General features: G+C 44.6%; 1 protein-coding gene across 3 annotated transcripts in view; it reads right to left on the bottom strand.

The window, feature by feature from the left end:
• mdn1 (midasin AAA ATPase 1) overlaps nt 1-25983 on the bottom strand; it is a 116216-nt gene that overhangs the window by 17533 nt on the left and 72700 nt on the right. For 2 of the 3 annotated variants that reach the window (XM_080048000.1, XM_080048002.1), the window contains exons 57-85: nt 25121-25361; nt 24915-25038; nt 24261-24425; nt 23943-24157; nt 23095-23485; nt 22612-22724; nt 22116-22491; nt 19110-19424; nt 17602-17763; nt 16216-16492; nt 15168-15406; nt 14690-14785; nt 14382-14476; nt 13852-13976; nt 12953-13108; nt 10496-10605; nt 10137-10210; nt 9451-9628; nt 8724-8868; nt 5069-5215; nt 4843-4969; nt 4483-4588; nt 4133-4248; nt 3185-3589; nt 2564-2790; nt 1971-2129; nt 1221-1399; nt 372-533; nt 151-288 (exon numbers count right to left, since the gene is read on the bottom strand). In XM_080048000.1, the coding sequence (XP_079904126.1) occupies nt 151-288; nt 372-533; nt 1221-1399; nt 1971-2129; nt 2564-2790; nt 3185-3589; nt 4133-4248; nt 4483-4588; nt 4843-4969; nt 5069-5215; nt 8724-8868; nt 9451-9628; nt 10137-10210; nt 10496-10605; nt 12953-13108; nt 13852-13976; nt 14382-14476; nt 14690-14785; nt 15168-15406; nt 16216-16492; nt 17602-17763; nt 19110-19424; nt 22116-22491; nt 22612-22724; nt 23095-23485; nt 23943-24157; nt 24261-24425; nt 24915-25038; nt 25121-25361 (5363 nt within the window). The remainder of the gene's footprint in view (nt 1-150; nt 289-371; nt 534-1220; nt 1400-1970; nt 2130-2563; nt 2791-3184; nt 3590-4132; nt 4249-4482; nt 4589-4842; nt 4970-5068; nt 5216-8723; nt 8869-9450; nt 9629-10136; nt 10211-10495; nt 10606-12952; nt 13109-13851; nt 13977-14381; nt 14477-14689; nt 14786-15167; nt 15407-16215; nt 16493-17601; nt 17764-19109; nt 19425-22115; nt 22492-22611; nt 22725-23094; nt 23486-23942; nt 24158-24260; nt 24426-24914; nt 25039-25120; nt 25362-25983) is intronic. The other variant, XM_080048001.1, reaches the window with a different exon arrangement.

The raw sequence follows: 25983 nt of genomic DNA, 5'->3' as shown, positions 1-25983 counted from the left end.
TAAAATATGGATTTTCATTTTGTTTTGATAACTTTAACCGTTAAAACGCCAACATGTTATGGTTATATGGCGACTTCTTTGTTCATGTCCCATTGCACAAGTTGGATAGTGGAAGAAGCTGAACAGCATTGTACAGTGATATTTCCTTACCTGGTCTTCGTTCTCTATCTTGTCACTGACGTCTTTGGTGCCCTCTCCCTCTCCTATACCTCCTCCCTCATAGTCATGGAAGTCTGTGGCTCCTTCTCCCTCTCCCCCAGGCATCAGCTCCTGAGGCAGGCAGAAGCCCTGGAGGATACAACACTTGTTTAGCCCCTGGGCTTTCAGTACAAACCAGCTGGTTTTGTTAAGGACCTGTGTTGTGTGTATACCTTCTGAGCCAGCTCAGTGAAGATGCTGGCCAGCACAGACAGCAGTTTGCCTGTGCTCCTGTGTGCTCCCAGAGACACAGCCATGTAGTACCGCACCACGTCACTATAGATGCCCAGCACAGGCTCCATACGCACCAGCATCCTGCAAGCCCTGTTCACCTCCTACACACACACACACACACACACAGACACACACACACACACACAGACAGACAGACTGTAATCACAGTGCATTGAAGTATATAGTATAGTATAGCTCCATCTATCTATAACTATGATTGACTATTATAAAATAATAATGACTTTCCCCACTAGGGTTGTACCGATCGGCAATAGTTTTAGCCGGTGCCATCGGGAGTTTTCCCTTTTTTTGGCCGATGCTGTCGGAGTGACTGAGTTTGCAGTGGACAGAGAAAGAGAGAAAGACAGACAGGCAGACAGACAGACAGACAGACAGACAGACAGACAGAGAGCTTTATTTTATAACTTAGCTTTTTGACTTCTTAGTGACTATCTGTCTTTAGACTGACTCCTGCTGTCTGCTCCACCGATCAGCTGAGCTGATCAGCTGTTTGACAGAGATGAAACCAAAGTGAAACTTAAGCTGGAGTAGCTAACTATAAATGAATAAATACCAAACACAATGAATGTGTGATTTGCGTTGGTAGCCTACAGTAGCTCACGATCGCCGTGGATTTAGATTAATATAATACGAGCACCATATAAGCAGTGTGGATGCCTTCAGATAAGAGTCATCACTGAATCAGTCAAATCTATAGTTACTGGCTTTTGAGTCCATTCAAATCCATCCTTTTTATGCTATGTGACACATTGTGTAGTAGTTGTTACCTGGAGCTGTGTTGGCTGACAGGAGTCTGTGTGTGTTCTGAGGCGTTCCAGCAGCCTCTCCAGCCCTGCACTGACCTCCCCCACACCCAGAGCCTCCACCTCACAGGCCAGCTCTTCATCCAGCAGCCTGGAGAGGTGACCGGGCTTCAGCAGCTCCTCCATGGGCTCCTCTTTGGCCTCTGGAAACAGCACAGGGCAACATGTCAACAATGCTGTCAGAGATGAGCTTATTAAGCTTAAGGTCCCTTTGTCACTGCTGTTCAAGTTCCAATATGTGGTTCACAATTTGACAAGGTTACCTCAACTGTCTATTTTGTCAGATTCTGCGCTCCGAACGCCACTAACTGTTCTGTAATACACTATCGCTGTTCACGTGAACACACAGCCGGCGTATTTTTTTTATTTTAATTTTTTTTTGATTGACGTTACTTTCGGCAAACCACACAACATTTGGGTGGTCACGTGGTTTTAGAAAATCAACAAAACCCACCCCATGTGTATTTCAACCAATGACGGTGCATTCTATGCTGCGCACGCCATGCACATTAGATAAAGTAACAATGCGGCACTACGCAGCAGCTGGCAGGAGATACAATGTAGCGCCGCGCAGCAGCCGTCATCAATGGGTTAAGAAAATGAAAAAAAAAACATGCTGTTGCCGTGACAAGTTATGTAATGGGTATGTGTCTGAACAGTGAGTATGAGTAGCGCGGTAACAGCCAAGCCCTAGCAGGACTGCATGCTTCTCACCTGTCTTGTCATCTCCTTGCTGCTCTCTCTGTTGCTGCTCTTTCTGTTGTTGCTCTCTCTCCCTCCTCTTCACCAGGGTCTGCACAGCACACAGCACTGTGTTGATGTGTGTCTCCATCTCAGCAGAGAACTCAGTGCAGAAGGCAGGCTGGGGATCTGCTAGGGAAACAACGAGAGGAACCATGGTACTGACTGTCATATCATCTTACTTTACAGTGCTGCTTTTTACCAGCAACCAAAGTCACTTTTGAACCAGTTTAGATTGTCTCTTATGTCGGTCAGCAGGAGGTGCTACATTATCTTGCTTATGTTCGTTAGACATTTTATATATATTTTTGTACTTATTGCACAGACATCTTATTTCACTTTATTTTATTTGTTTGTATTTGCTTTGGTAATTGTTAACTCTTGTTTTCCATGCCCCTTGAATTGAATAGTAAGATGATAAATGGTAAAACAATGGGAAATGGACTTGTCTTATATAGCGCATTTTAGCCGATTTTCTCAGCCCCAAAGCGCTTTACATTTCTTACCACATTCAGCCATTCGTACACACACACTCATACACCGAGATGAGAAGGAATGCTGCTGACCTGAGAGCTGCGGTCCCAGAGAGAGCAGCTGTGTCTTCCATGTGGTGAACTGAGTGATGCTGTCCTCCACCTGTCCTCTGACATACTGCAGGCTCTGGGTGATGGCTGGCCGGCTGTCTGCTCTGCCCACACACACAGCAGGGCTGAAGAGCTGCTCCACACTGGGCATCTGAGCCGCCACGGCTCCAAGCTGCTCCAGGGCACAACAGCAGCTCACAAAGTGCTTCCTGTGGAAACAGAACAATAACTGTAGGGACGTGTGTTCCTGTTGCATAGAACTTCAAGTGAAAGGAGAAAAAAAGTTGTTAAAGTATTTTCTGGTTTTGGGGTTGAAGACAAGGCAACAGAAACCCTTCCTTTAACTGCGCAAATACTGCTAAACGATGGGTAGCGTTAGCCGGCCTCCGCCGATTGTCAGAAGATAAACTTCACATCACCAAAACGCTCCTGTGTGCTTGTTGTGACTTGTTTTACCATGTCCTGTTGCGCTGTACATGATTGGCTCTTTATGTCACTTTAGAATGAAATACTGTACATAACGAAAAGAAACCGCGCAGTGCAACAAGCTAAAAAAGAAATGTTTGGAACTATTCCTTTAACTCTTGAGTGATTGTATTGTACCATGTGTGGAGTGCTCTCTCAGAGGTCTGCTGTGCCACACTGTCCAGCTCTGTCTTCAGGCTCTCTGTCTGCTGCAGCATTGTGTTGATGTGTTGGTTGAGCTGGCTCCAGGCGGGGTCCCCCCTCCTCATCAGACAGCCTGGGGGCTGGCGCTGTGCTGCCAGAGGGGAGGGGCACCTGAGAGTGTGCTGCCTGCAGCCCTCCTCTGTCTGCTGCTGGAGCTCCTCCGGACAGCACTGGTGCAGCCAGGCCAGCTGCTGCAGCAGCGTGCTGCACTGGACAGCTAACGCCTGGCCTCTGCTCACCCACTCCTGGAGAGAGGCCTGAGGAGGGAGGCTGCAGCCCGCATCCTCACTCCGGCTCTGGAGGTCGGCCTGGACGCCCTGCACGCTGTCTGTTAACCTCCTGGGAGGGGTCAGGGCAAAGCAACATGTGGATCACTATGTGTTAAATGCAGTTACAACTTAACCATGAACTAAATGACTAAATGCAAATGACTTCAACGTTATTACAATTCATATTATCAAAGTCTATGCTCTGAAGGTTTTATCATCCAGTTGAGTCAGTTTTCTTATATTCATTCATTGAGTTTCCATTCCAGCTATGGCTGCTGTGTTGTAGCTGACCCTCACCTTTCTCTGTGTAAGCCAATGACATTTCCCCAGTGTGATTTATAATGATAATGCTTTGCCATTTTAAGTAGATCAGAGCCAAACTCACATCTAAAGCATTTCTATCAATGACCAGTACCAACAGTACTTCCTTGTGCCACCCTTTGTTTTAGTCACTCAAACTTCACATGTTGACCTCTTCGGTCGTGTTCTGGATGTATTTACTGTGAATACACCTGTTTAAAGATGCTAGAGTAGGATTGCATATCAAAGATCAGACCCATGGATATAGAGATGTAGAAGGACTCCTTAGTTCCATGCTGTGTAGTGAACCTACCTGAGGTGGACCCACTGCTCCGTCAGCTTGGCCAGGCGTCGCCTCTGTCTGAGCAGCAGCTTGAAGAGGTGAGAAGAGAAGCCTCTACAACGCTCTATGTTCCCTAGACCCAGCTCCTGTAACCAAGGACACACACACACACACACACACACACACACACACACACACACACACACACACACACACACACACACACACACACACACACACACACACACACACACACACACACACACACACACACACACACACACACACACACACACACACACACACACACAGTTCAGACTACAGGGCCAATGCACACAGACAGCTCACTGTATGTCTTCATGTGCAGTCCCTGTGCTCACCTTGGCAGCTTGATGGAGCGCAGTCTGCAGGACTTGTCTCCTGGCCCACGAACGGTAGAAATACTTCTGACATCCATCCCACGCTGTCAGCAGCTCAGTAAACAACCTACCAGACCAGGGACAAAAAGAAAATGGAGATGTACCATTCACCTAACAGCGGCCAGCGGCTATGGCTAATAATAAAACCACTAGCATTAAAGTGGGAGCTAGGCAGCCAACCAAATCAGCCCTGGCTGCATATGATGTTTTTGAAGGAAACTCTGGCCATTTCCAGCCACTAGAATCAACAGTGTAACTCAAATAAGACAGATGACAGCGGAAAGGTATTTACTGTTGTAAGGTATTACTGTTTGTATTTACATGGTCTCTGCAGGCTCTGTGGTCCTGACAGCAGCCAGGGCACTGCTCATCTCCAGAGGCTGCAGACAGAGGGTTGTCTCTGGCTCAGCTGTCCTGTTCCACGTCAGGCCTTTACGGTAGGACAGACCTTAGAAGACACACAGAGAGAGAGAGGGGGGGGGGTTGGAACACTGCTGGAGACTTCATGGAGCACACAGCCCCTGTACACCAGAGCACAACCACTCACCTATCTCTGAGAGCATCTTGAAGAGGTCAGACAGAGCTCTCTGCTTCTGCTGCAGGATGTGTTTGACCTCAGACTTCTGCTTGTCTTTGTCTGCTGCTGTGTTGATGCTGAGGCTCTGCAGCTCCTTCAGGTTAGTGATGACTTCACCTGGAAACACACCACACATCAAATCAGATCACTTTTATTTGTATAGTCCAATATCACAAATAGACATTTGCCTCAGTGGGCTTTACATTCCATACAGTATGACACCCTCTGCCCTTAGACCCATAGGAACAACATTGAGTCAAAACCAAGCCCCAACCTCAGCGATTTTTTACCAGCATCCAATAAGGAAGTGACCACAACTGTAGTAACCGGAAGTGCCACTAGGGGGTTGGTACCAAGACTGAGCCATTTTTCTTTGACTCACTTGTTAGACAGGCCGTTTTCAAAGTCTTATTAAACCTATTTACAGCCTGGGCCACAAAACCATTTTTGTCTGTATGTTTAGGTCATATCTCCATGACAACACTGAGGGGGGTGAATTTTTTCGGACCACGCTAGTTTTTATTTTATCGGAGGTTCAAATGTATTGGCGCGATCTCTTGAGTGACAGCTCTCCGCCCGTTGTCCCTCACTTTGCCTCGGAGGTATACCAACTTCTAACCACTACATCACGAGCGCCCCCCCCCACCCCCCCCACCCTCATACAATTCTTGTTTTTAGCACAAAAACATTTACTGATACTATAACACCCTTCCAAATAAAATTCAAGTGCTGGGAAGGTCTCTTCGAACAAAAACAACTCTTATTTTACAACTTAAAGGCTGCTGAATATTAAAACAATATTAAGAATGTTTGGAATCAAAGAGTGTGGAAAAATACAAGCCAGAGAATGGTCATCATTAAGAAATGGCTTTGCATTGATATATGAATCAAGATCACAATGTATTTGCGATTAACGGTGGAGCCCTTTGTAACTTTGCCGATTCAAATGCCAGATGTCCTGACTTAACCCTACATGGCTGCAGTCATGTGCTTCTTTATCCCGTGGCTGATGTAGACTCAGTAGTTATTTTGACTTTTTTTTTGGTCGTTTTTACTAAGTCGTCAAAAATAAACTGCGAAGCCAATGTCTTTTTGAAAAAAAATTGTATTGCAAAATTGTATTCTAAAAAATGCACAAAACAATATGAAATGGGAACATGTGCTCTTGTGAGGGGTGGGACTAGTGGGGCACAGGCTATCCAAATATAAAAATCGAAATTTGTAATCACAAGAGAGATCCTAACTTGATTTTTCTTTTATTCCATTTCAGTATGTGTTTGTACTGTATGTATTGCTATCTGATTTCACAGGTTCTTTGTTGTCTCGTCACATGAATGAATGTGTTTATTGTTTGTCATAAAAAAAAGAAAAGGAAGAAACCGAAAAAAAGAAATGAGCCCTGACGTGAAGATGAATGTCTGAATGCTATTCCATGGCAGTAGTTGTAGTGTTACTTCAGTCAGGACATACGTGGTGGAAACATGAGAATGATCCAGAGGGTGGCGCCACAGATTAAGGCCATGTGGTTAATCAAGTCAAAGGCCCTCAGACAGTCCCTGCGTTCCAAATCGCATACTCTTTCTTTTTTGTATTCTACATACTACATCCGAAGATAAAAATAATCTAGTTAGGATGCAGTAGGCATACTATTGGGACCAGGGGAGGATCTAGAACATTTTACATGGGGTGGCGAAGGGGGGGCAAGAGGTCTTGGCAGGGGGGCATGGGAGGACGGTAGCGGGAATCCCCATATATATTATATTGATCATCATTTCTGATAAAATAAGACATGTGTAGCCTATATCTTAAGCCTACATAGCTTACCCTATACAACACATTGCAACAACAGAAAACAGGCAATAATTGAAACATGTTATTTTGAGTGACATGACATATCACTCTAGTGTAGTGGAATTTATATGGAAGGAGAATAACAATAGGCTACAGTAGTTTAGGCTGGGACTGCAGTCAGACCCTCTGCTTACCTTTCAGCCATGTTAACCCTATGTCTCTCTCTCTCTCTATCTCCCATGTTGCCTGCTGATCACTACCTGCCTCTGTCGTCTGTCCCTCTGTCTGAATATAAAACCTCCTCTTCATCCCTCACATTTATTTCTTCTTTTCCCTCTATTCCTTCGCTTATTTATTCATGTCTTTAACATATGATTATGTAACCTGGTTTAATTTGTGCAGCTCGTTTGCTGTGATATGTGAGAGTTTTTAGTAGGCTATGTTTGGCTGTTCATACAAAAAGTATCGATCTCCTAGCTAGCACTGTCAGTGTCACTGTAGTAACTTAATGCCTCAGAAACGGCAACTCTCTCTCTTTCTCTCTCTCTCTCGAAACGGCGACCCAGTGTTAAATTGTATGGATCCGAACATCCAGGTTTTTTTTTTAAATATTTTTATCAAGCTCTTGCCTGTACTACAACAGGCCTACAAATTAATAAAAGGGCAATATGCTTCTACACGTCACAAGCGAGTGATTTCCCTTTTGGCCAACGATTAATGGTTGTGCTCTTATTGATGAATTAGCTACTTTTGCATTGCATTACATTAATTACAAATATAACTTTAAGTTAAATTGGTGTGTTTAAAATTCACAAGGGTAAACTGACTTCACCTTCAGATGCTCGGAGCAGGTCAGTAACTCTTCGCAGGGCTGCATGGCACAGCAGCGCGCTGACTCGCTGTGTGTGACAAACTGTGTGATCGCCGATATGCGCATATGATGCAGGGCCGTGGCTAAGTATTTGAGGGGCAGGGGCGCAGGGCATAAGATTAGATTCAAAATTATTTACTTTTGTTCAATTTATTGTTTGTTTAAATTATTTGTGTGGCTTATTGACATAGTGGAGGTTTGTTCTTACAAGTACATTTTTGAGAATGCAAAAGTTAGGGGGGCAGCTGGGGGGGCAAGGCTCTTCAGTGGGGGGGCCACTGCCCCCCCTTGCCCCCCTGTAGAACCGCCCCTGATTGGGACACACTTTTACTTATTTATTTCATCATAACATTGCGTCTTGATCTTGCCTCTTGCTTTCATATCCGTCGCATCCCCGTTTGTTTTCATATGGAAGCTCCGTTGATGTGACGTCACGTCACTTCAGGTTTGCACTGGATTGTGGGTCAGAATCGCCCAAATAGGCTGCTGTTTTCAACACTAAAAATCTAGGCCGGATGTAGTAGACATCTGGGTCTTTCTAACAATCCTAAATCTGGCCACAAGAATCGGGACATCCTAAATCTTTTTTCTTCCATACTAAATAGTAGAAAGTATGCGATTCGGAACGCAGGTAATATGTTGCCTGTCATTTTTTTTAACCTTTATTTATACAGGTAAATCCCATTGAGACCGAAGACTCTTTTACAAGGGAGACCTGTTTTCCTTTCCCACGTTACCATTCATGCACACATTCATACACCGATAGCAGGCTAACTATCGACATTCACACGAGGCAAGGTGGGTGTAGTGTCTTGCCCAAGGACACAACAACCATGACACAGGTGGCAGGGCGGGGATCGAACCTCCAACCCTTTGATCATCAGCCGACCCTTTCTACCAACTGATCCACAGTCGCCCCAAAATGTATTCACCCCCTTGTCCTGTGTAAAGTCTGCTTGTTACCAGTGAAACAGTCCAGGTCTTCAGCCAGCTCGGGGACGGGGCTTTTCTTCTGTAGCATCACACACATCTTCTTCATCCTCCTGGAGAGAGCAGGCAGACGGGCCTGGAGAGAGGAGCCTTCAACTCCCTCCTCTGGGTCTTCAGTCTGCAACACAGTCAGCACAGCTCATTCATGTCCTATAGCTTGTGTCTGTACACAAGCACTAGTAAGTTATGTTGTAGTAATGGCTTGATTAGCCGAGACATAAAGAGATTGGTACAACAGGTAAGCAGTCACTGAAACTTCATTTCAATAAAAAAACATATAGTAGAAAATAGATACTTGCTCTAAAAGGTGCAGTGTGTAGTAAAAGTGTATTTTGGCATCTCTAGTGGTGAAGACTAGTTGCTCTGTGTGTCTACCCGTCCCATTCAGGGAATTTACAGAAGCTACGTTGGCCTTCAAGGACAAGAATCTAGTTACTAAAGATAGCCTCATCCACCACTGCCTCAAGTCTTTTCCACAATATCAAGTGATGAGGTGAAGATGTATTTAGTTATTTATTCTATAGTACTTCTTCTTCTTGGTCTTCCAACAGGTGCATTTCCCCAGGACGCCCACCTTATATAAAAACTTGTAAGGACGTTAAGTTTGTCCGTTCTGTGCTGCTGTAGAAACAGTTGAAACATGATTTGAGTGGAGAAGATGAATAAGGAGAAACGCCAAAGCGCTGTGTGAGCCTTGTACCTGCAGATCCCTGCCCCTCCCAGGCAGGGTGCTGTGCAGAGCCCGGTGAACCCGATGGAGAGGTGTCTCCTCGGGGTTGACATCCACCCCGTCCAGGCTGGAGCCCTGCTCCACCAGAGAGGACACACTGGGCCCGCTCAGAGCCTCCTCAAACTTCTTCACAAACTTGAAGAGAGTCCTGCGAGAAAGGAATAGACGGTAAAACTATGTAGGGGGCGGTTATCTGTCCTGTCAAAGAGTCCTCTGAAAGAACACAAAGTCCAAAAATACAGAAATACTGTATATGGCAAAGCACTATTCTATATGGTGGACTATATCTGCCATTATAATACAACTATTTAAAAACTTAAATAAATGAATGCTGAAATGAATACAGAAATAACTAAATGCATAAATACATGGAAATAAACATGGATATACATGAACGAATAAATAAGAGTTGGTCATTAAACAGGACATAGATAAATTACATTTCATCACGTCTTCTGCTTTATTAGACAGTTTTGGGGCAGAGAGGGGGAATGACATGCAGAGAACTGACCACCACACAACAAGCAGCGCCCTTAATTATTATTTCTACATTCATTTATGCATTATACATTCATTCATTTCTGTTTTTTTTTTTTTTTTTTTTGCACTTATTTATTCTGAGGAGTCCATACATCCCAGACGTGGACACTGCTTACCGATGGGTCTTCTCCACTGACTGTTTGATGGACCAGAAACTGACGTCGTTCCACTTGGAGATCTTGACAAAGTCCTGAGGTGAGAGCGGGTTACATGTTTTACTATGACATGTACAATGACATGTATGATCAAGCTTTCACTGCGATGGTAACTAAGTAAGTAAGTAAAATGTATTCATAAAAGCACATTTATAACAGTTTGCACCGACCTGTACATAGTGCATTCAGTAGGCCAACATGAAGGCAAAATAACAACAACAATAGAAAAAATAAAAATAAAAATATAAAAAGACATATAACCCGGACATCCACACACAGACATAGATAATATGGGAGCATAAATAGACAGGTATATACACCTTGAGCTCCTTCTCAATGGGCTGCCTGAGTTGAGTGATCCTGCTCTGGACACATTCAGAGAACTGACGGTAGTATCTGTGCAGGTTCCACAGAAGACTGGACAAGGCCTCTGTCAAAACAAGCAAAGGGATAACATGTCATCCTCCCATCAATAGCACCAGTCAAGTCAATTCAAGAGGGGCTTTCTTGGCATGGAAAACAACAGTTAACATTGCCAAAGCAATTGAGAGTATACAATCAATTTGCTATTATAAATATGTACCGATATGTAAAATTGCAATTGCGAATGTATGACTTTAAACTAAACAAACACAATATGGCTTTCGGTGTGTGTGTGTGTGTGTGTGTGTGTGTGTGTGTGTGTGTGTGTGTGTGTGTGTGTGTGTGTGTGTGTGTGTGAATAGTAATAATCATAAAAGAAATGTTGAAGAATTTAACATATACCATTACAAATATGTACATATAGATATAATCACAAACCTAGGAATATAAACCAAACAACATGGCTTATTGATTATATAAATATGAATGATAGATTATTATAGATATTTAAAATGGCTATTGCAAATGTAGGACTATAAACTAGACAAACAGACAGTATGGCGGTTTAGGGATGTTATTAGCTTGTATCTGTCTTAGTATGTGCATTCAAAAACTTATGTATATATAAATTCATAGGAAAAAAAAGGTTCATAAACAGAAAAATTCAACATTGCTTTTTTATGTACAGTGTGTGTGTGTGTGTCAGTCCGACTCTCAGTCTAAAGCATGGCAGCTTGTTTTGAGCCATCTCTATAGATCACAGGTTTTCAAAAGGATAAACTTCAGCGATGAGGTGGTGACCCCATCCATTGAGTTTGAGTGGAAATCCAATCAGTGGTGTCTGAGCTAGTTTAATGCATGGCAGTGTTTCACCTAAGGCTGACCCTGGGTCTGGACTAGGGATCAATACATTTGTCTAGATCCACACAAACCAATCATGATGACATTAGTTAAAATAACTCTCCGACACTACACTACATTAACTAGATCTGTCCGTTATGCAGATACTGTTAAAATGTATGTGTTTGAGCTAATTATAAAATACATATCTTCAAATGACGTGTTTGTGCTTTGGTTGGTACTGTATTAAAAACATGAGGGGTCACAGTCCTAATGCTGTGATCCATAGCTCAATTGTCGGAAGCACGTGTCTATTTATGGAACATCCTGAATCAATTAAAGGCTATCTTTTAAATGTTACTACCTCTCCTCACATTATAAGCAGGGTTAAACACATAATGCTACACTTAGCACACCTATTTGTAATAGGCATAACATATCTTCTTTCATACTAGTATAAATCAAAGGTCCAAAATGGAAATGGAGCTGTTTATTTGACTAAACCTTGTCTGTTTGGGTCTGAATATTTCTCCTATACAGTCATACATAACATATTTAATGCTTTTTTTCCCGATACTCTAAAGCACTAAACACTCCATAATCATTCTTAGCATTGCATTAGCATTGCCTGTACATCGTATTTTTGAATTCATAAATTGAAAAAAAAAGCTGTATCCAAATATCTCTGGCTTTATCCAACATCTAGTTTTTTTGTTTTTTAAAGAGATGCAAATGTTAAGGTGCCAACACACTGCACTCCGCGGCGCGGCGGTTGGCCGCGCGAATCGCAGGTTCCGTGCCGCGTGATCATATTGGGTCATATTGTGTCCGCCGCCCGACCAGAGTAGCCTTCTCCTACTCTGGGGATATGCTGGCGCTGCTGGGCTGAGAGCACCAGTCTGCTGTGCTGATGGTGCTTTACCCAAGCTAACTGGTGCTAACTTGGTTCATAAAGCAAAACTGATAGCTGTACACAGCAGGCAACAGACACAGAGGCAATTCACAGAACTTATGGGAGCAAACTGTGACTATTATGTTTTCATCCATCTTAATTTCCTCTGTCAGTCGTCCCGAAGCGAGTGACGTCGGGAGGAGCTCAACGCTGATTGGCTATCGCGGCCGGCGGCAAAAAGTTCAATATTTTCAACTTCTGCGGCATCCGCGCCGTCCAAGCCGCGTGAACCGCTCGCCGCCGGCCGCCCATTCGCTCGGCGGCGCTCGAAATACATTGACTTTCTATGTAAACACGCCGCGCGGCGGTGTGCAGTGTGTTGGCACCTTTATGATAATAAGTTAGATATTGCCATATTTGCATATTTATTCAAACAACAGCGCAACAGAATGAGGACTGTGGGTTTTGTATGAAGGGACTATTGCACAGCCAGTTGGGGGAATGACAGAGAATTAGAACTTTTAGCAGACATGTGAGTACTGTATGGAGACAGACTTTTAGCAGGCATGTGAGTACTGTATGGAGACAGACTTTTAGCAGGCATGTGAGTACTGTATGGAGACAGACTTTTAGCAGGCATGTGAGTACTGTATGGAGACAGACTGGAGCTGTACTGGCTGACCTTGTCCAGTGCTTTGTGCTGGCAGCAGCAGCAGGTGGCAGTGGAAGCTGAGCAGCATGTCCAGGCGAGTGTTGAACTGTCCCAGGCTGGAGCCCTCCATGAAGGCCTGCAGGGTGGAGGTGATGGAGGCCAGGGACAGGCGCTCCACAGCCTCATCTGGAGAGGACAAGATTTGTTTTAAGATCATTTCTTGACGTTCACGTGATTGGTGATAGTGTATTACAGAAGAGTTAGTGGCGTTCAGAGCGCAGAATCTAGGTCTACTGTAGGCTACTGATGACAATCACACAACACATTACTTCTGTTTAGTAAAAATATTCATTAATTTAGGCTACATTTGGCTGCTCCACCATGAGTCAGCCCAGCCAGGCGATAGTTAAGTTTCAGTTTCGTTTTCATCTCAGTGTTATCAGCTGTTTGGACCAGCTGATCGGCTCCCGACAGCTGGAGTGAATCTAAAGCCAGTGATAACTGAACTACATCATAAACTAAAGCTATCTCTTCCTCCCTCTATCTGTCTATCTTTCTCTCTCCATTGCACACTCAGTCACTACTATCCATGCTAAAAGGAAGCAGGATTTGAACCTCATTTAGCACATTATTTTTAAATATTTTATATCATTTATTTTCCCCCACCCATCTAATTTTGACGATTTTTAGAAAAATGTGTTGGTTTGTAAGCGCTAAGGGAGCATGTTTTTATAAAACCTGTGAACCTTAACTTTAAATGTATTTTATTTCATGTTTCTATGTGCTACACAGGCTTAGATATTATGGTTTTGGTAGACGTTGACAATTCGTAGTATTTTTTTCAGAAAACCCTCAGGAGATTAGGACATGTATTCTAGATTGCCATAGGCGTCAATGGGTTAATCATGGGTTATGATGTGTGTATGTACCTGTGTTAGCCTCCATGCTCTGCTCCTCCAGATACCTCTCCACTAGCTGGTAGATAGAGAACCAGTGGCTGGTGGACTTCTCAGTGTGTCTCTTCATGGCATTGTCCAGGCTGCTAGACCAGCAGCTACACAAGAGACACAGGACAACACACATTTAGCTAACACACAGGAAGACCAAACAGCTTGGACACACCGGGCTTGGTTCTCTATTTCCTTGTTCCCACTGAGCAGTGCAGTTCAGTTTGGTACAGTAAAGGTTGGTACGGAACGCTAACTCTAGAGCAGGCTTGTTCTAATGCTGATGAGGTCAATGAAGAAGGAGAAACACCACACAATAAACACAGTGCAGCGTGCCAAACACAAGACTCTTCACAGGACAAGGAGATTACACATGGCAGATTATCTCTCTCACAAGGAAGTACTACTGCTATTATTATAGTCCTACTACTATTATCTAGTCCAACTCTTCACTTCTAAGTGTGTGAAGGGGAAGAGAAGGTAGTGTCTGGACAGAGCCCTGTGTGTCTCACCTCAGCTCCAGTTTGCGCCACTGGATGATGAGCTGGGTGACTGCTTCCAGCTCTTTCCTCAGAGACACTGAGCGGCTGGCGTTGTTCTCCCAGTCCTGTTCACAACAAAGAAGCTTTGAAAAACTACCTTACATACCTTTGGGATTTGTCAAATGTTGTTGGCTATTAGAAATGTCCCTTAGTATTATTATTATTATTATTATTATTATTATTATTATTATTATTATTATTATTATTATTATTATTATTATTATTATTATTATTATAATGATTGAAGTGTAACAACGCTACATGCAAACAGAGCGGACCTGTGCTTTGCTGAGCAGGATCTCCAGACCATTGAGGAACTTTGCCAGTGGACTGGCCAGGCTGAAGACCAAGATCCTCTCCATCACCACAGTCAGCTGGGGAACACACACACGCACACGCACACACACACACACACACACACACACACACACACACACACACACACACACACACACACACACACACACACACACACACACACACACACACACACAACACAGGGTTACACATTATAGCAAACAACTCCTCACAGCCGGAGACACATCATCATGTATCCAGCTATTCTTTCTATATCGTGTAATATCATTTTCTGTATGAGCGTTTCTGCTTTTATTTCACATGTTCTAGATCAATGTCAATCCAATCAAATGTCCATCTTGCTTCCTACTCCATTCTCTGTGTGAGAACACTGAATGCTTCTCTGCTAACTGACTGCCTGCCTGCCTGCAGCCCTCCATGTGGGAAGCACAATCTGACCTGTATGAGAGCTGGGTGTTCGGGCCACTCCTCCAGCCTCTGCCTGACCACCACACTGAGCTGCTCCAGCACAGGCAGACAGAGGCGGGCCTGGCTCATGTTGGGCTGCTGGTAGAAGTCGTATGGTCCCTCTGAGCAGACAGCCAGGCCGTCTGAGCCCTCACTGCCCAGCACGGTGTTCTGAAGCAGGGCCGAGAGCAGCAGCTCACTGCCTGTCAGCTGCTGGTCCAGATCACAATCTAAAAGAAACAAGGAGCACAATACATGAGCTTCATCTCTGCTTTGCTGCAACGATAAAGGAGCTTCCTGTTGTGAGGGCTGTGTGCCATCTTCTGCCCAAATAACAATGTCTATTGATTCATTTCATGCAATATGGTTTTATTAAGTTGTGTTGCATATCACACTCTTAACGGTGCTATTTTTAGTCATTTACTCCTGTTGTATGGATGTGGTTTTGGTATGAAAGACCAGAAAACTGTATTTTGCAAATTGTGCCCTAGAACAGGCCCCTAAACAAACTCAAACACACTCAACACATGTGTTTTTGACCATGTTGACATTGTGGGCCTGTCTTCACATTATTGAGAGTGTGAGCCTGATTTTGCTGCTTTAGTTAAACTGGAACAATCTTTACATTCGGTATCTTATGCCAGTATTTATTTGTGTTTGCCTATACAGTCGAAAAGTACTTTTTACATTTTCTTTTTATATTATATTAATATTTTTCTAATTTTATTGCAGAAAGAGTTAAATAAAATGGAGAAAATAATCAAATATGAATAATTAACTTATTTGTGGTGTATATAATTCATATACACACATATATATATATATAGACACATCAAAATGTAATGAGAGATAGGCCTTTCAATGTGTCATTCTATATAACATATGTATTCGTAGAATTGACAGTAATATGCTCCAGCCCATGATGATATGTATCATTAGAAGGATATGTAATGACCTATTCTGGAATATGACTGTTTGCTCATATCGCCCCCAGCCCTGTCTGTTGGTATTTATTAATAAAAGGAAACAACCCACTGACCAATCAGATGATAGAAGCGTGACATCATTGGGGAAGCGATCTGATAGGAGGAGACCAGGGCTTTGATGTGTTCTCTGCTGTGATTGGCCGGTGCTGTGCCCCTGTACCACAGTGAGTGGGCGTGTCCCAGACAGAGGCTCTGGTGGATGTGGACCAGTGTGGTGACAGCAGCTGGAGACAGGAAGCTGCTCTCACTGGTCTCCTCCTGGGCCTCCTCATCCAGGCCTGGGTCTGCTGGAGCCTCCAGGCTGGGCTGGCCCACTATGTCTTCAAAGTCCTGATCACAGATGGACACATAGAGTGAGATAGTATTTATAAAGAGCATTGAATGTTTGTGTGATGCTCACAGTAAAGTATGAGAAACTCAGTACTTCTGTTGAATATTAAAAATGCCTCATTTCCACTGAGCAGTACAGTTCGGTTCGGCACAGTCACCCTAGATTTGGCTTGCTTTTCCAATGCAGACAGCTCCCTTACTTGGTAGTTGGGGGTTTATGCTGGACAGTGATAGCCGCGGTCAGAGTATATACATTCTATGGGTCAGAGCTGTTGAATGGTGCTGGTCGCAGCAGCTACGTAGCTAAGGTGGGACACAGTGTAGCCCGCTGATTCATTCAATGAAGAGGAAAAACACCACACAATAAACAAAGAGCTGTGCCAAAAAAATTCTCTGAACACAAGACTCTCACTCTTGCCGAAGAGACTACACACAGCGGTTTATCTCTCACACAGAAATTAGGATTCTGTCGACCAATCAACAGACTGCAGTGTGTAGCTCCACCCTTTTGGGACCCTTCGGGACGGTTAACGAAAGGGTGGCAAAATTAGGTACGGCAGGTTTTACTGACTTTAGAAGCCTTTTAAACTAACAGTGGAAATGTGTACCGAGCCGCAACCAAACCAAACCGCACCGGTGGGTGGAAACGACGCTTAAGAATCAAATCATCGGGGCGCTCCGGTGGCGTAGTGGATAGAGCGCGTACCATATTGGCTCCGGCCTTCGTTGCAGTGGTTGCGGGTTCGAGTCCGACCCGTGGACCTTTACTGCAGGTCACCCCCCCCCCCTCCTCTCTCTGTCTCCCCATTTCAACTCTGTACTACCTAATAAAAAAAGCTTGAAAATGCCCAAAAACGAATTAAAAAAACAGAGTCAAATCATCAACATATTTTTTAGATAATTCAACAATTTAGTACAATTTGTTGGTTGCCATGAACAGCCCCAATGGGCCACTAGTTGTCTTTGAAATGTGTATGAAACTTATTATTAAAAAATAAATAAATCATTAAAACCAAAGAATGACACTGATATAATGCAAACAGATGTTTTTTTTTTATGATTGAAATGACAACACTGTGACTTGAGCTCTTGAGATATCATGTTCATACCTTGTTGAACTGGGGGAACTGCCTCCTGAAGTCCCTCTCCTCCTGCTGGTCCTCAGTCAGCCCTGAGCCGTGCAGTCTGCTGCGGTTCCGGTAGAGAGAGGCCTCCTGCTGCTCTCTCTCTCTCTTCAACCTCTGCTGCTCGTCCCACTCATTCACCAGAGCCTGTCACAGTGCGCACAGCAACAGCAGGGCATTTACTTTGGAATCCATTCATGTTAAAGGCTCAGCGGTAAGAACGTGTATTTTGCAACATTTACCGTATTTTCTGCACTATAAGCCGCACTGAACTATAATTGAATTACCATATGTAAGAGTTTGTGCACAGAGGGGATTGTCGGGAAAGAGATGGCTGCTTGAGGAATCTCCCATTTATTAACATTTCAACAAACAAGTTGCATATTTGCATAACATATTCAAGTGTTACCATTTAGTGCAATAGCTACTAGGGATGGGCACGAGTGTTTTCACTACTCGTGTGATTTTATCATCTGCTTTGAAATAATTGGACAGTTATATTCCTGACAATGTTGTGGAGAAAGGAGAGACCGTGTTCAGCTCCGCGGTGCTGTGGAGGACACAGGCTGCGCTCCGGTGACACGGAGGTGGCAGTTATTTGCAGTTGCTTTTTGACACAACGCTCAGTTTATTGCACTTGCATCAAAATATTTAATTTTGTTAAACTTTATTTTATCCGTTTTGTGCCGTTTTGTACACGTATATAACATTTTAAAATAGGGGCGGCCCGCCGGCCGGCCTAAAGGCTACAGACACTAAAAAAAACAAAAAACTATTTTCCTCATCCACCAATCGAGTTCATTTGAAACGAGGAGTACTCGAGTACTCGATTACTAACGCCCATCCCTAGTAGCTACAGAACATATACTGTGCTGTGTAATAACAGGGTCGAAAAATTGGTGCAGCGAAAAAGTTGCGGCTTATAGTCCGAAAAGTACGGTAGTGGTGAAAAGTCTAGATTGCAACACTCCCTTGGTAACCCCCTCTACCGTTTGGAGAATTGGGTGAAGCTACGGTGGCCTTCAAGGACAAGAGGCTAGTTACTAAAGATGGCATCATCCACCACTGCCTCAAGTCTTTCCACAATATCAAGTGATGAGGTGAAGATGTATTTAGTTATTTATTCTATAGTACTTCTTCTTCGTTTTCCAACAGGTGCATTTCCTCAGGACTCCCAATATATAAAAAACGTGTAAGGCCGTTAAGTTTGTCCGTTCTGTGCTACTGTAGAAACATGGCGGTGCAACATGGCGGCCTCAGCGCACCACTCCTATGTAGATATAAAAAGGCACATTCTAAAGGTAATAAAATAACCAGCAACTTTTATTTTCAAGTGATTATACACTAATTAAAACATAGTAGAACATTATATTTCATTCCATTTCTATCAAGTCTGGTCTGAAAAGAAAACAGCCATTCCCTTAACGCACATCCTGCACCTTCACATGTTAAGCCAGAAATCAATGGACGTAGGTGTAAACCGAGGCTCTTACCTGACAGATGTGTCTGAAGAGGTTGTGTGTGTCTCGGCTGAACTCTCCGGTGGACAGAGTGTGACACTGCACATAGAGCAGAGCGTTGAGGAGCAGTGTGGAGGAGCAGGGCACCACGTGATCGTAGGCCTGAGCCTGATGCTGCTGCTGGGGCACAAGCTTCCCCAGGCAGCGCAGCACCTCCGTACAGGCCTTGGAGCACAGGTAGTCAGCCCGGGCCAGGTAGGAAGGCAGGCTGGAGGACAGGGAGGGGAAGGCCAGCAGACAGCACACCAGTCTGGGCAGACCGGGCACGGCCGTGAGAGAGGAGGCCACCTGGGAGGAGAGAGGTGGTGAATGGTTGGACTAAAATCCTCTTAAACGTGGCTCTAACATACAGTGGTATCAAATTTTACAATCCTCGTACAATGTGTTCCTAACACGATGAACACATGAACGCGTTCATTTCGATTAATTAATCACAGAAAAAATAATGCGTTAAAAAAAATTAGCACAGATTAATCACGCTTCTATAGTGCCCTTTAACCCGATGATAGCGCAGCTGCATCTGTAGCCTGTGGACACGGCCCACACCACAGGATTAAAGAGTAAAGAGAGAAGCAGGGGAAAGGGCCGAGGGCTCTATGGATGTGTTATGGGATGCTTCAGGCAAATAAGCATGAAGGTAGGAATACATATTGTGTTATTCTCCGCTGTGTCTGTGCATTAGTGGTTATGTGGTTGCCTAATTAACAATGTCGGTTCAAAACTCTCAGTATCTCTCAATCTTCCTCCCTGCCTCACTTTGCTGCTAGCTGCCTCGTCTCCCGCTGAAACGGACTTCCGCCCCATGTCACTTCCTAGTCTATGCCTGCCTTTTTCCCTCTTGTGTTTGTGTGTGTGTGTGTGTGTGTGTGTGTGTGTGTGTGTGTGTCAATATTTTTGGCTATGAGTAGGACGATGGTGAATGAGTCGGCATACGCTATGCGCACCTGTAGCACCTGCTGTGGGAGATAGACAGTCGTCATTTAGCCTGCTGTTTTTTTAATGGTTTTAAGTAGAAAAGAGAGAGAAAGAGAGAGAGAGAGAGAGAGAGAGAGAGAGAGAAACAAACTGTAGGCTATACAGCTGTTTATAAACAGGCATAGAAGTATCATATAAGTATGCAATTCATTTAGATTAATTAATCACAGAGCCTGTAATTAATTAGATTTTTATTTTTTTATAAATGTTTATAGAATAATATAAAACTTGGTTAAAAAAAATGGACTGGACTCCATGGCAACAGTCACTTTTTGTATAGAACGTTCGAGCAGAGAAGTGCCATGGTTGAGTATTAAGAACCAAGCTTAGCCTGAATCTCTGTTAAGTTTATCAAACTTAAAATGACAATATCTTTAATTAGAATGAATAAACAAGCATCACACACATTTTTCAGATGCGTACTACCGTGCAACCATGGTATCTGCACATTTTTAAAGTTCAAATTTAAAGACTTTTAAGACCTTTTTCAGACCTCTAAAATGAAAAAATAATACCAATACCGCGGCAACAGAAATCGACAAACTACACTACAGTATATACTCCGTAAAGGGTTACATTAAGTTTGAATAACAAATATTCGATGCACTTTAGCTAACAACTGCTGTCTAATTACAGAAAATAAAAGATGTTCAGCAGTCTGAATGAAGACAATGTCCCCCTGCATTTACCATCAAATAAATATAAGAGATCAGTGTAAAGGCAACGTGAAAACCCATCATTACCACCTTTCAACCAATTATAGATCAATTGGTCTATATTTTCTGATTAATCGAGTACCAAGAACAGTTTAATCAATTTAGAAAATATGTGTTAGGTGCAGCATACAATATTTGAATAAAATACAAAATTGGGTCATTTTTGGGGAATAATAATCCTAATGTTCTTCTAATTTTAATTCCTTATTCAATAAACAACCAATATAATCCATTAACTTTCTTTTTCAAAACTTATGGCAGAAACTATTTAAGAATTGGTTGCACAGTTCAAGGGTCGTCCAAGTGAGGTTTTTTTGCACTTTCAAAATCGTATGTGTATGTTGGCCTAGCCTCCGGTAGATTTACATCCATGCTCACGGGACCTGCGGTAATTTGGGCAAAGTAATTTTTTCTTCATACAGTATTGTTGCAGGCGTTCAGGTTAATAAACGGCGGGTATTAGGGTTGTACCGATTGGCGGAGAAAACGTAGGCTACTATCTGCGATTGATGGGAGGATCGGCAATAGTTTTTATCTAGCTGTCAGAAAAGGAGTGCAGAGTGGAGAGAAAGAAAGTGACAGAAAGAGAGAGAAGCAGAGTGCGCTCACGGCAACGCGACCTGAATGAACGTCTGATGAGCAGCTAAAATGTTTCCTAAACACAATAAATGTTTTGTGTGATTTGCGTCAGTAGCCTACCTACATCATCAGCGGGTGGGTGGTTGCACACCTACAAGCAGCGGCAGTGTGTGGTCGCGGGGTGAATAAAGCCCGCCACGGTATTTGTCGCCCTCCCTCCACCTCTCACTGATTCTATAAGAGCTGGGCATGCATTCCGCCGCGTCGTTCTCTCCTTTTTTGCTTTACCGCGGCCGACTTCAAATTCGGAAGCAGGGGACGCACATTCTTCTTCGACGTTTTAAATGCGGTACCCAGCCACACACGGCCGTACTGCCTCTAGCGTAGGTGTCGGACTTGCCGGATTATCATTGAAGGATATAAAACACCGATAAAATTAAAACATAGAAATCTAACAATTAAACTAGAAAAATAGAAAGAAACAAATAAGGCAAGCTCATTCATTCTGTCCTGTTCAAATGTAATGCCTCCCCTCAAACAATTCCAGACTTTTTAAGACATTTAAGACCTTGAATATCAAAACCTGAATTGAATGACTTTTAAGACATTTCAAGATCCGCGGCAACCCTGCGCGCAACTAACTCCAACTAACTCAGAATTCATTTCTATACGGATCTAGTGTTTATCAATGTATGGGTTAGACCTTTACCTGGGACGCCACTAGCCTCATGCCGTGTCTCAGCTGGTGGATGCCGGTGCGAATGGGGCTGACCACATCGGGGAACATGGGATACTCTTCCAGCAGTCTCTGGCAGAAGCGCTGCTGGGAGCTCTGCCACACGGCCTCCTCCCTCAGCAGGCCCTGGACGGCCGCCCTGGCCTTGGGGGAGGGGTTGGAGGTGTGCAGGGCGGAGAGCAGGTGGGCCAGCAGCTCTTTGACCACAGACACCTGGCCGATGCTGCACAGGTAGTGCTGCAGCTCCTGGAAGAGCCGGCCGTACTGGGGCTCGTGGGGCCGACACGCCTGCTTCCTGGACAGCTCGGCCATCTGCTCCTTCACCTGCTGCATGCGGATCCACAGGTACCTACAGCCACACAGTATTTAACACGTCTGTATTAAAACATTTAAGACCCACAGGTAGATACAACCACCACACACATACAAGGGGGTTAGAGTCTTCTTAGGGCACGGCGCTGGGGCTCACCTGATTCTAGGATGCTGGAAGCCGTCAGTGGTGCTGCTCTCCTCCAGCTCCACTCCAGTCATCAGCTGAGACGACAGGCTGCGGCCCTTCCACTCCTCCTGAAGCAGAGCCAGCTGCAACACACACACACACACGCACACGCACACACACACACACACACACACACACACACACACACACACACACACATTAAGAACTTTCTAGTTATCACTCAGTGCGGTTACATGGGACATATAGATTGGATTAAGATATATACCGAACTTGCCACTCGAACGGACCGCGTCACTTGTCTGAGTATACATGGCCTTTCAAATATTCGATAAATGGCTGGAGCATTGCTGACTCCGCTACGCTAGGTGGCGCTGTAGCCCTTTCAACAAGTGGTTATAGAGCCACGTCCGGTTCCTTTCCGGTCAGATACATTTAATCAATATATTGAACTTAGCTTTGAAGCTCCATAGCAGACAAACAGAGTGCCCTTACCTCCTGCTGAGCATAGTTGAGTTTGTATGCGCGCTTCAGAGCCGGGTCAAAGATGGTCTGCGGCGTCCACACTTTGATCTGGAGCAGGCCCATGTTGACCCAGAAGACTCCAGAGGACTGGGCCGCTGGGCTGGAGGCCTGGACTTTGCCCTGGACATACTGCTGCAGGCAGGTGACGCAGGTCTCAGCCAGGCCCTCAGGGAGCACGTTGGTGGGCAGGAAGTCTCTGAAGACGGTCTGGATCTCCTGTGCTGCTATGAGCGGGTCCTGGTCCTCCACCAGGCTCTCACAGCTCTCCATGAAGCCCTCCTGCAGGCTGGGAGGCAGCAGGTCAGCCATGCTCTGGAGCTGCCGCCGCAGCACCGCGCCCTGCAGCCTGTAGTCTGTGCCCCTGGAGGAGGTATGGGGTGATACACATGGGTCAGCTTCTCAACACATGCTCACAGTCACTGAGTGGACTCTGTGTCACTCAGCAGATTTCAGAACGTGTATTATAAATCCATTTAACCCATCACCTTCTGGCTTAGCTATTTGCTGAAGTCTAATCAACTTTCTAGGGTTGTGTCAATGAAAAGGTTTTTAAATAAAGGAGGAGGAGAAAGGCCAGGGGCTCCCATCCTCTCTTTAGCCAGTTGTAAACTCTGCACAAGGCATCATAGAGCTCCTCTGGCTACTACAAATATATCCCAAGTGCAATCATCATTATTAATTCTGAATGAGCGATAATATCCAAACAACAGCCTTTGACTATTCATAACATTTAAAGTCTGTCTTATCACAGGACAAATGAGACGCTTTGACATTTGAAAGCTGCTGTGAGAAGGTTTAAACATAACACTGTAATGAACCTGAAGTCAGCCAGGGCAGGGATGGACATGTTGTCCCACAGCACAGCAGACACATCCTGCAGCTGCTGGACCCTCTCCTTCCATTCTCCCAGTGTGACATGAGACAGAGAGAGCAGGGCGGCTCCCGACGGCTCCCATCCACGCCCTGTCTCACTGCTGCTCAGAACTCCCAGCATGCAGTGCGACCACACGGCTTTACTCAGCAAGGCAGGTCCCTGGAAAAAACATGGACACCAGTTAAAACCAGCAGGAAAACAACTTTGATTATCAAATGATTGAAATAGAATGAGAGCACCAGGAGATGCTAAAGGCCTGTACCATATTGTCAGCCCCATGGTGCAGCTTAGGGGTGGGCTTGCTCTCAGCTCTCAGTGGGTCCCAGTTCATCCAGAGGTCAGGGTCAGAGGTGACACTGCTGGTCCACAGGGCAGACAGAGCCTCTGATAGAAGCTCACACCACACAAACTGAAGCTCCTCCGCGGGCTACAGGGACACACATCAATGTTAAGAGCTTTGAATGAATATCTTTTTCAAGCGGTTAATCAGATCAGTACACAGAGAAGAGCTGACAAAAGAAAAAAGGAAGAGATGGAGGAGGGTGATTTAAAGCAGGGATGCTGCAACTACACAGGCTTGTTTAGGATCGCAACTGGGGCTGTGTCCTATTTCAGAACTTTCTTAATTCAGTGTTTAAACTTCCTTTGTTTTTTGGGGCTCGCTTTATTTCCTTGTTTTTTCCGATTGTATATTTTAGGCTGTTTTTCAAAACATGTTACTTAAAGATCTTCTCAACACATTTCAAGATGTTGATTCTTAAACACCATCCCCTCCTTCTCAATTATAAACATGCACAATCTCTGATTTCATTCTGGAAGTTTTGGAACATTTAATGCCTGATGAAAGTGAGTTGGACCAAAGAAGACTCTACGACAGTAACGATAAGTCAAAGAGATGTTCCCTTATTGTACTGACCCTGTCACTGCTGAGCAGGAACCACAGAGCCTGGAGCTGGCTGACGTTCATGGGTGTGGACTGCAGGCAGAAGCGCAGATGTCTGGAGAGTTCTCTGCGTAAGCTCTCCTCAGCCTCCTGGTCACTGCAGAGCACAAGGGAACAGTTCACTACACAGTCACCATGGGTCTCTGTCAATGTCTCAGGAGGGTGTGAGAGGTGTGTACCCAGGAGAGAGAGCCAGGTGCAGCAGGTCGGTGCTGAGCCGTAGCTGGTTGAGTAGAGCCAGTTGTTCCATGAGGGGCCAGAGCTGGGCCCTGCGGCTGAGCTGCTGCAGCTCCTGTCTGGACACGGTGCCTGTGTCTGCAGCCTCCTCCCCCTCACACAGGGGCCGGGTTAGGGTTAGCCCTCTGGAGCTCATGTGACGCTGCTGCTGCTCCACGCTGGACAACAACCTCTCCAACACGCCTGATGGGGGAAAAAACATATGCCTTGTTTCCACTGAGCAGCACGGTTCGGTTCAGCAAGGCACGGTTACCCTAGAGCTGGCTTGTGTTTCCACTGCAGACAGCACCCATACTTGATACGCGGGTTTATGCTGGACCGTGATAGCTGCAGTCAGAGTCTATACAGTGTATGGATCAGAGGTGCTGGCCGTGGCAACGATGTTACTATGGTGACATCATAGCAGAGGACACAGTGTAGTCCGCTGATTAACTCAATGAAGAGGACATTACACAATGCGGTTTATCTCGCACACGGACATTATGATTCTGTTGACCAATCAACGGACTGCAGTGTGTAGCTCCACCCTCTTGTGACGGCTTGGTACCCCGAAGAAAGAATGACAAAAAAAATTGTTGCGATGCGGTTCGCTTACTTTGGTACCCTTTCCAACTTTTGACAGTGGAAACACAAGTTAATGCGTGCCCAACATCACTGTGGCAGGGTGAAATGTTCAAGCACTGGAACCAAGGAGGAACTAAATTATCAACCGATTTTTTTAAATGACCCTGAATTTGACTTTGATCACTTGTAACGAGAGCTTAAAGATAAGAATACCAAGAAGGTTCTTGTAAAAAGGCCCTCC

This window comes from Ammodytes marinus, assembly GCF_949987685.1.
Source record: "Ammodytes marinus genome assembly, chromosome: 19".
NCBI lineage: Eukaryota > Metazoa > Chordata > Actinopteri > Uranoscopiformes > Ammodytidae > Ammodytes > Ammodytes marinus.
This window is presented reverse-complemented; position numbering and strand designations above follow the sequence as displayed.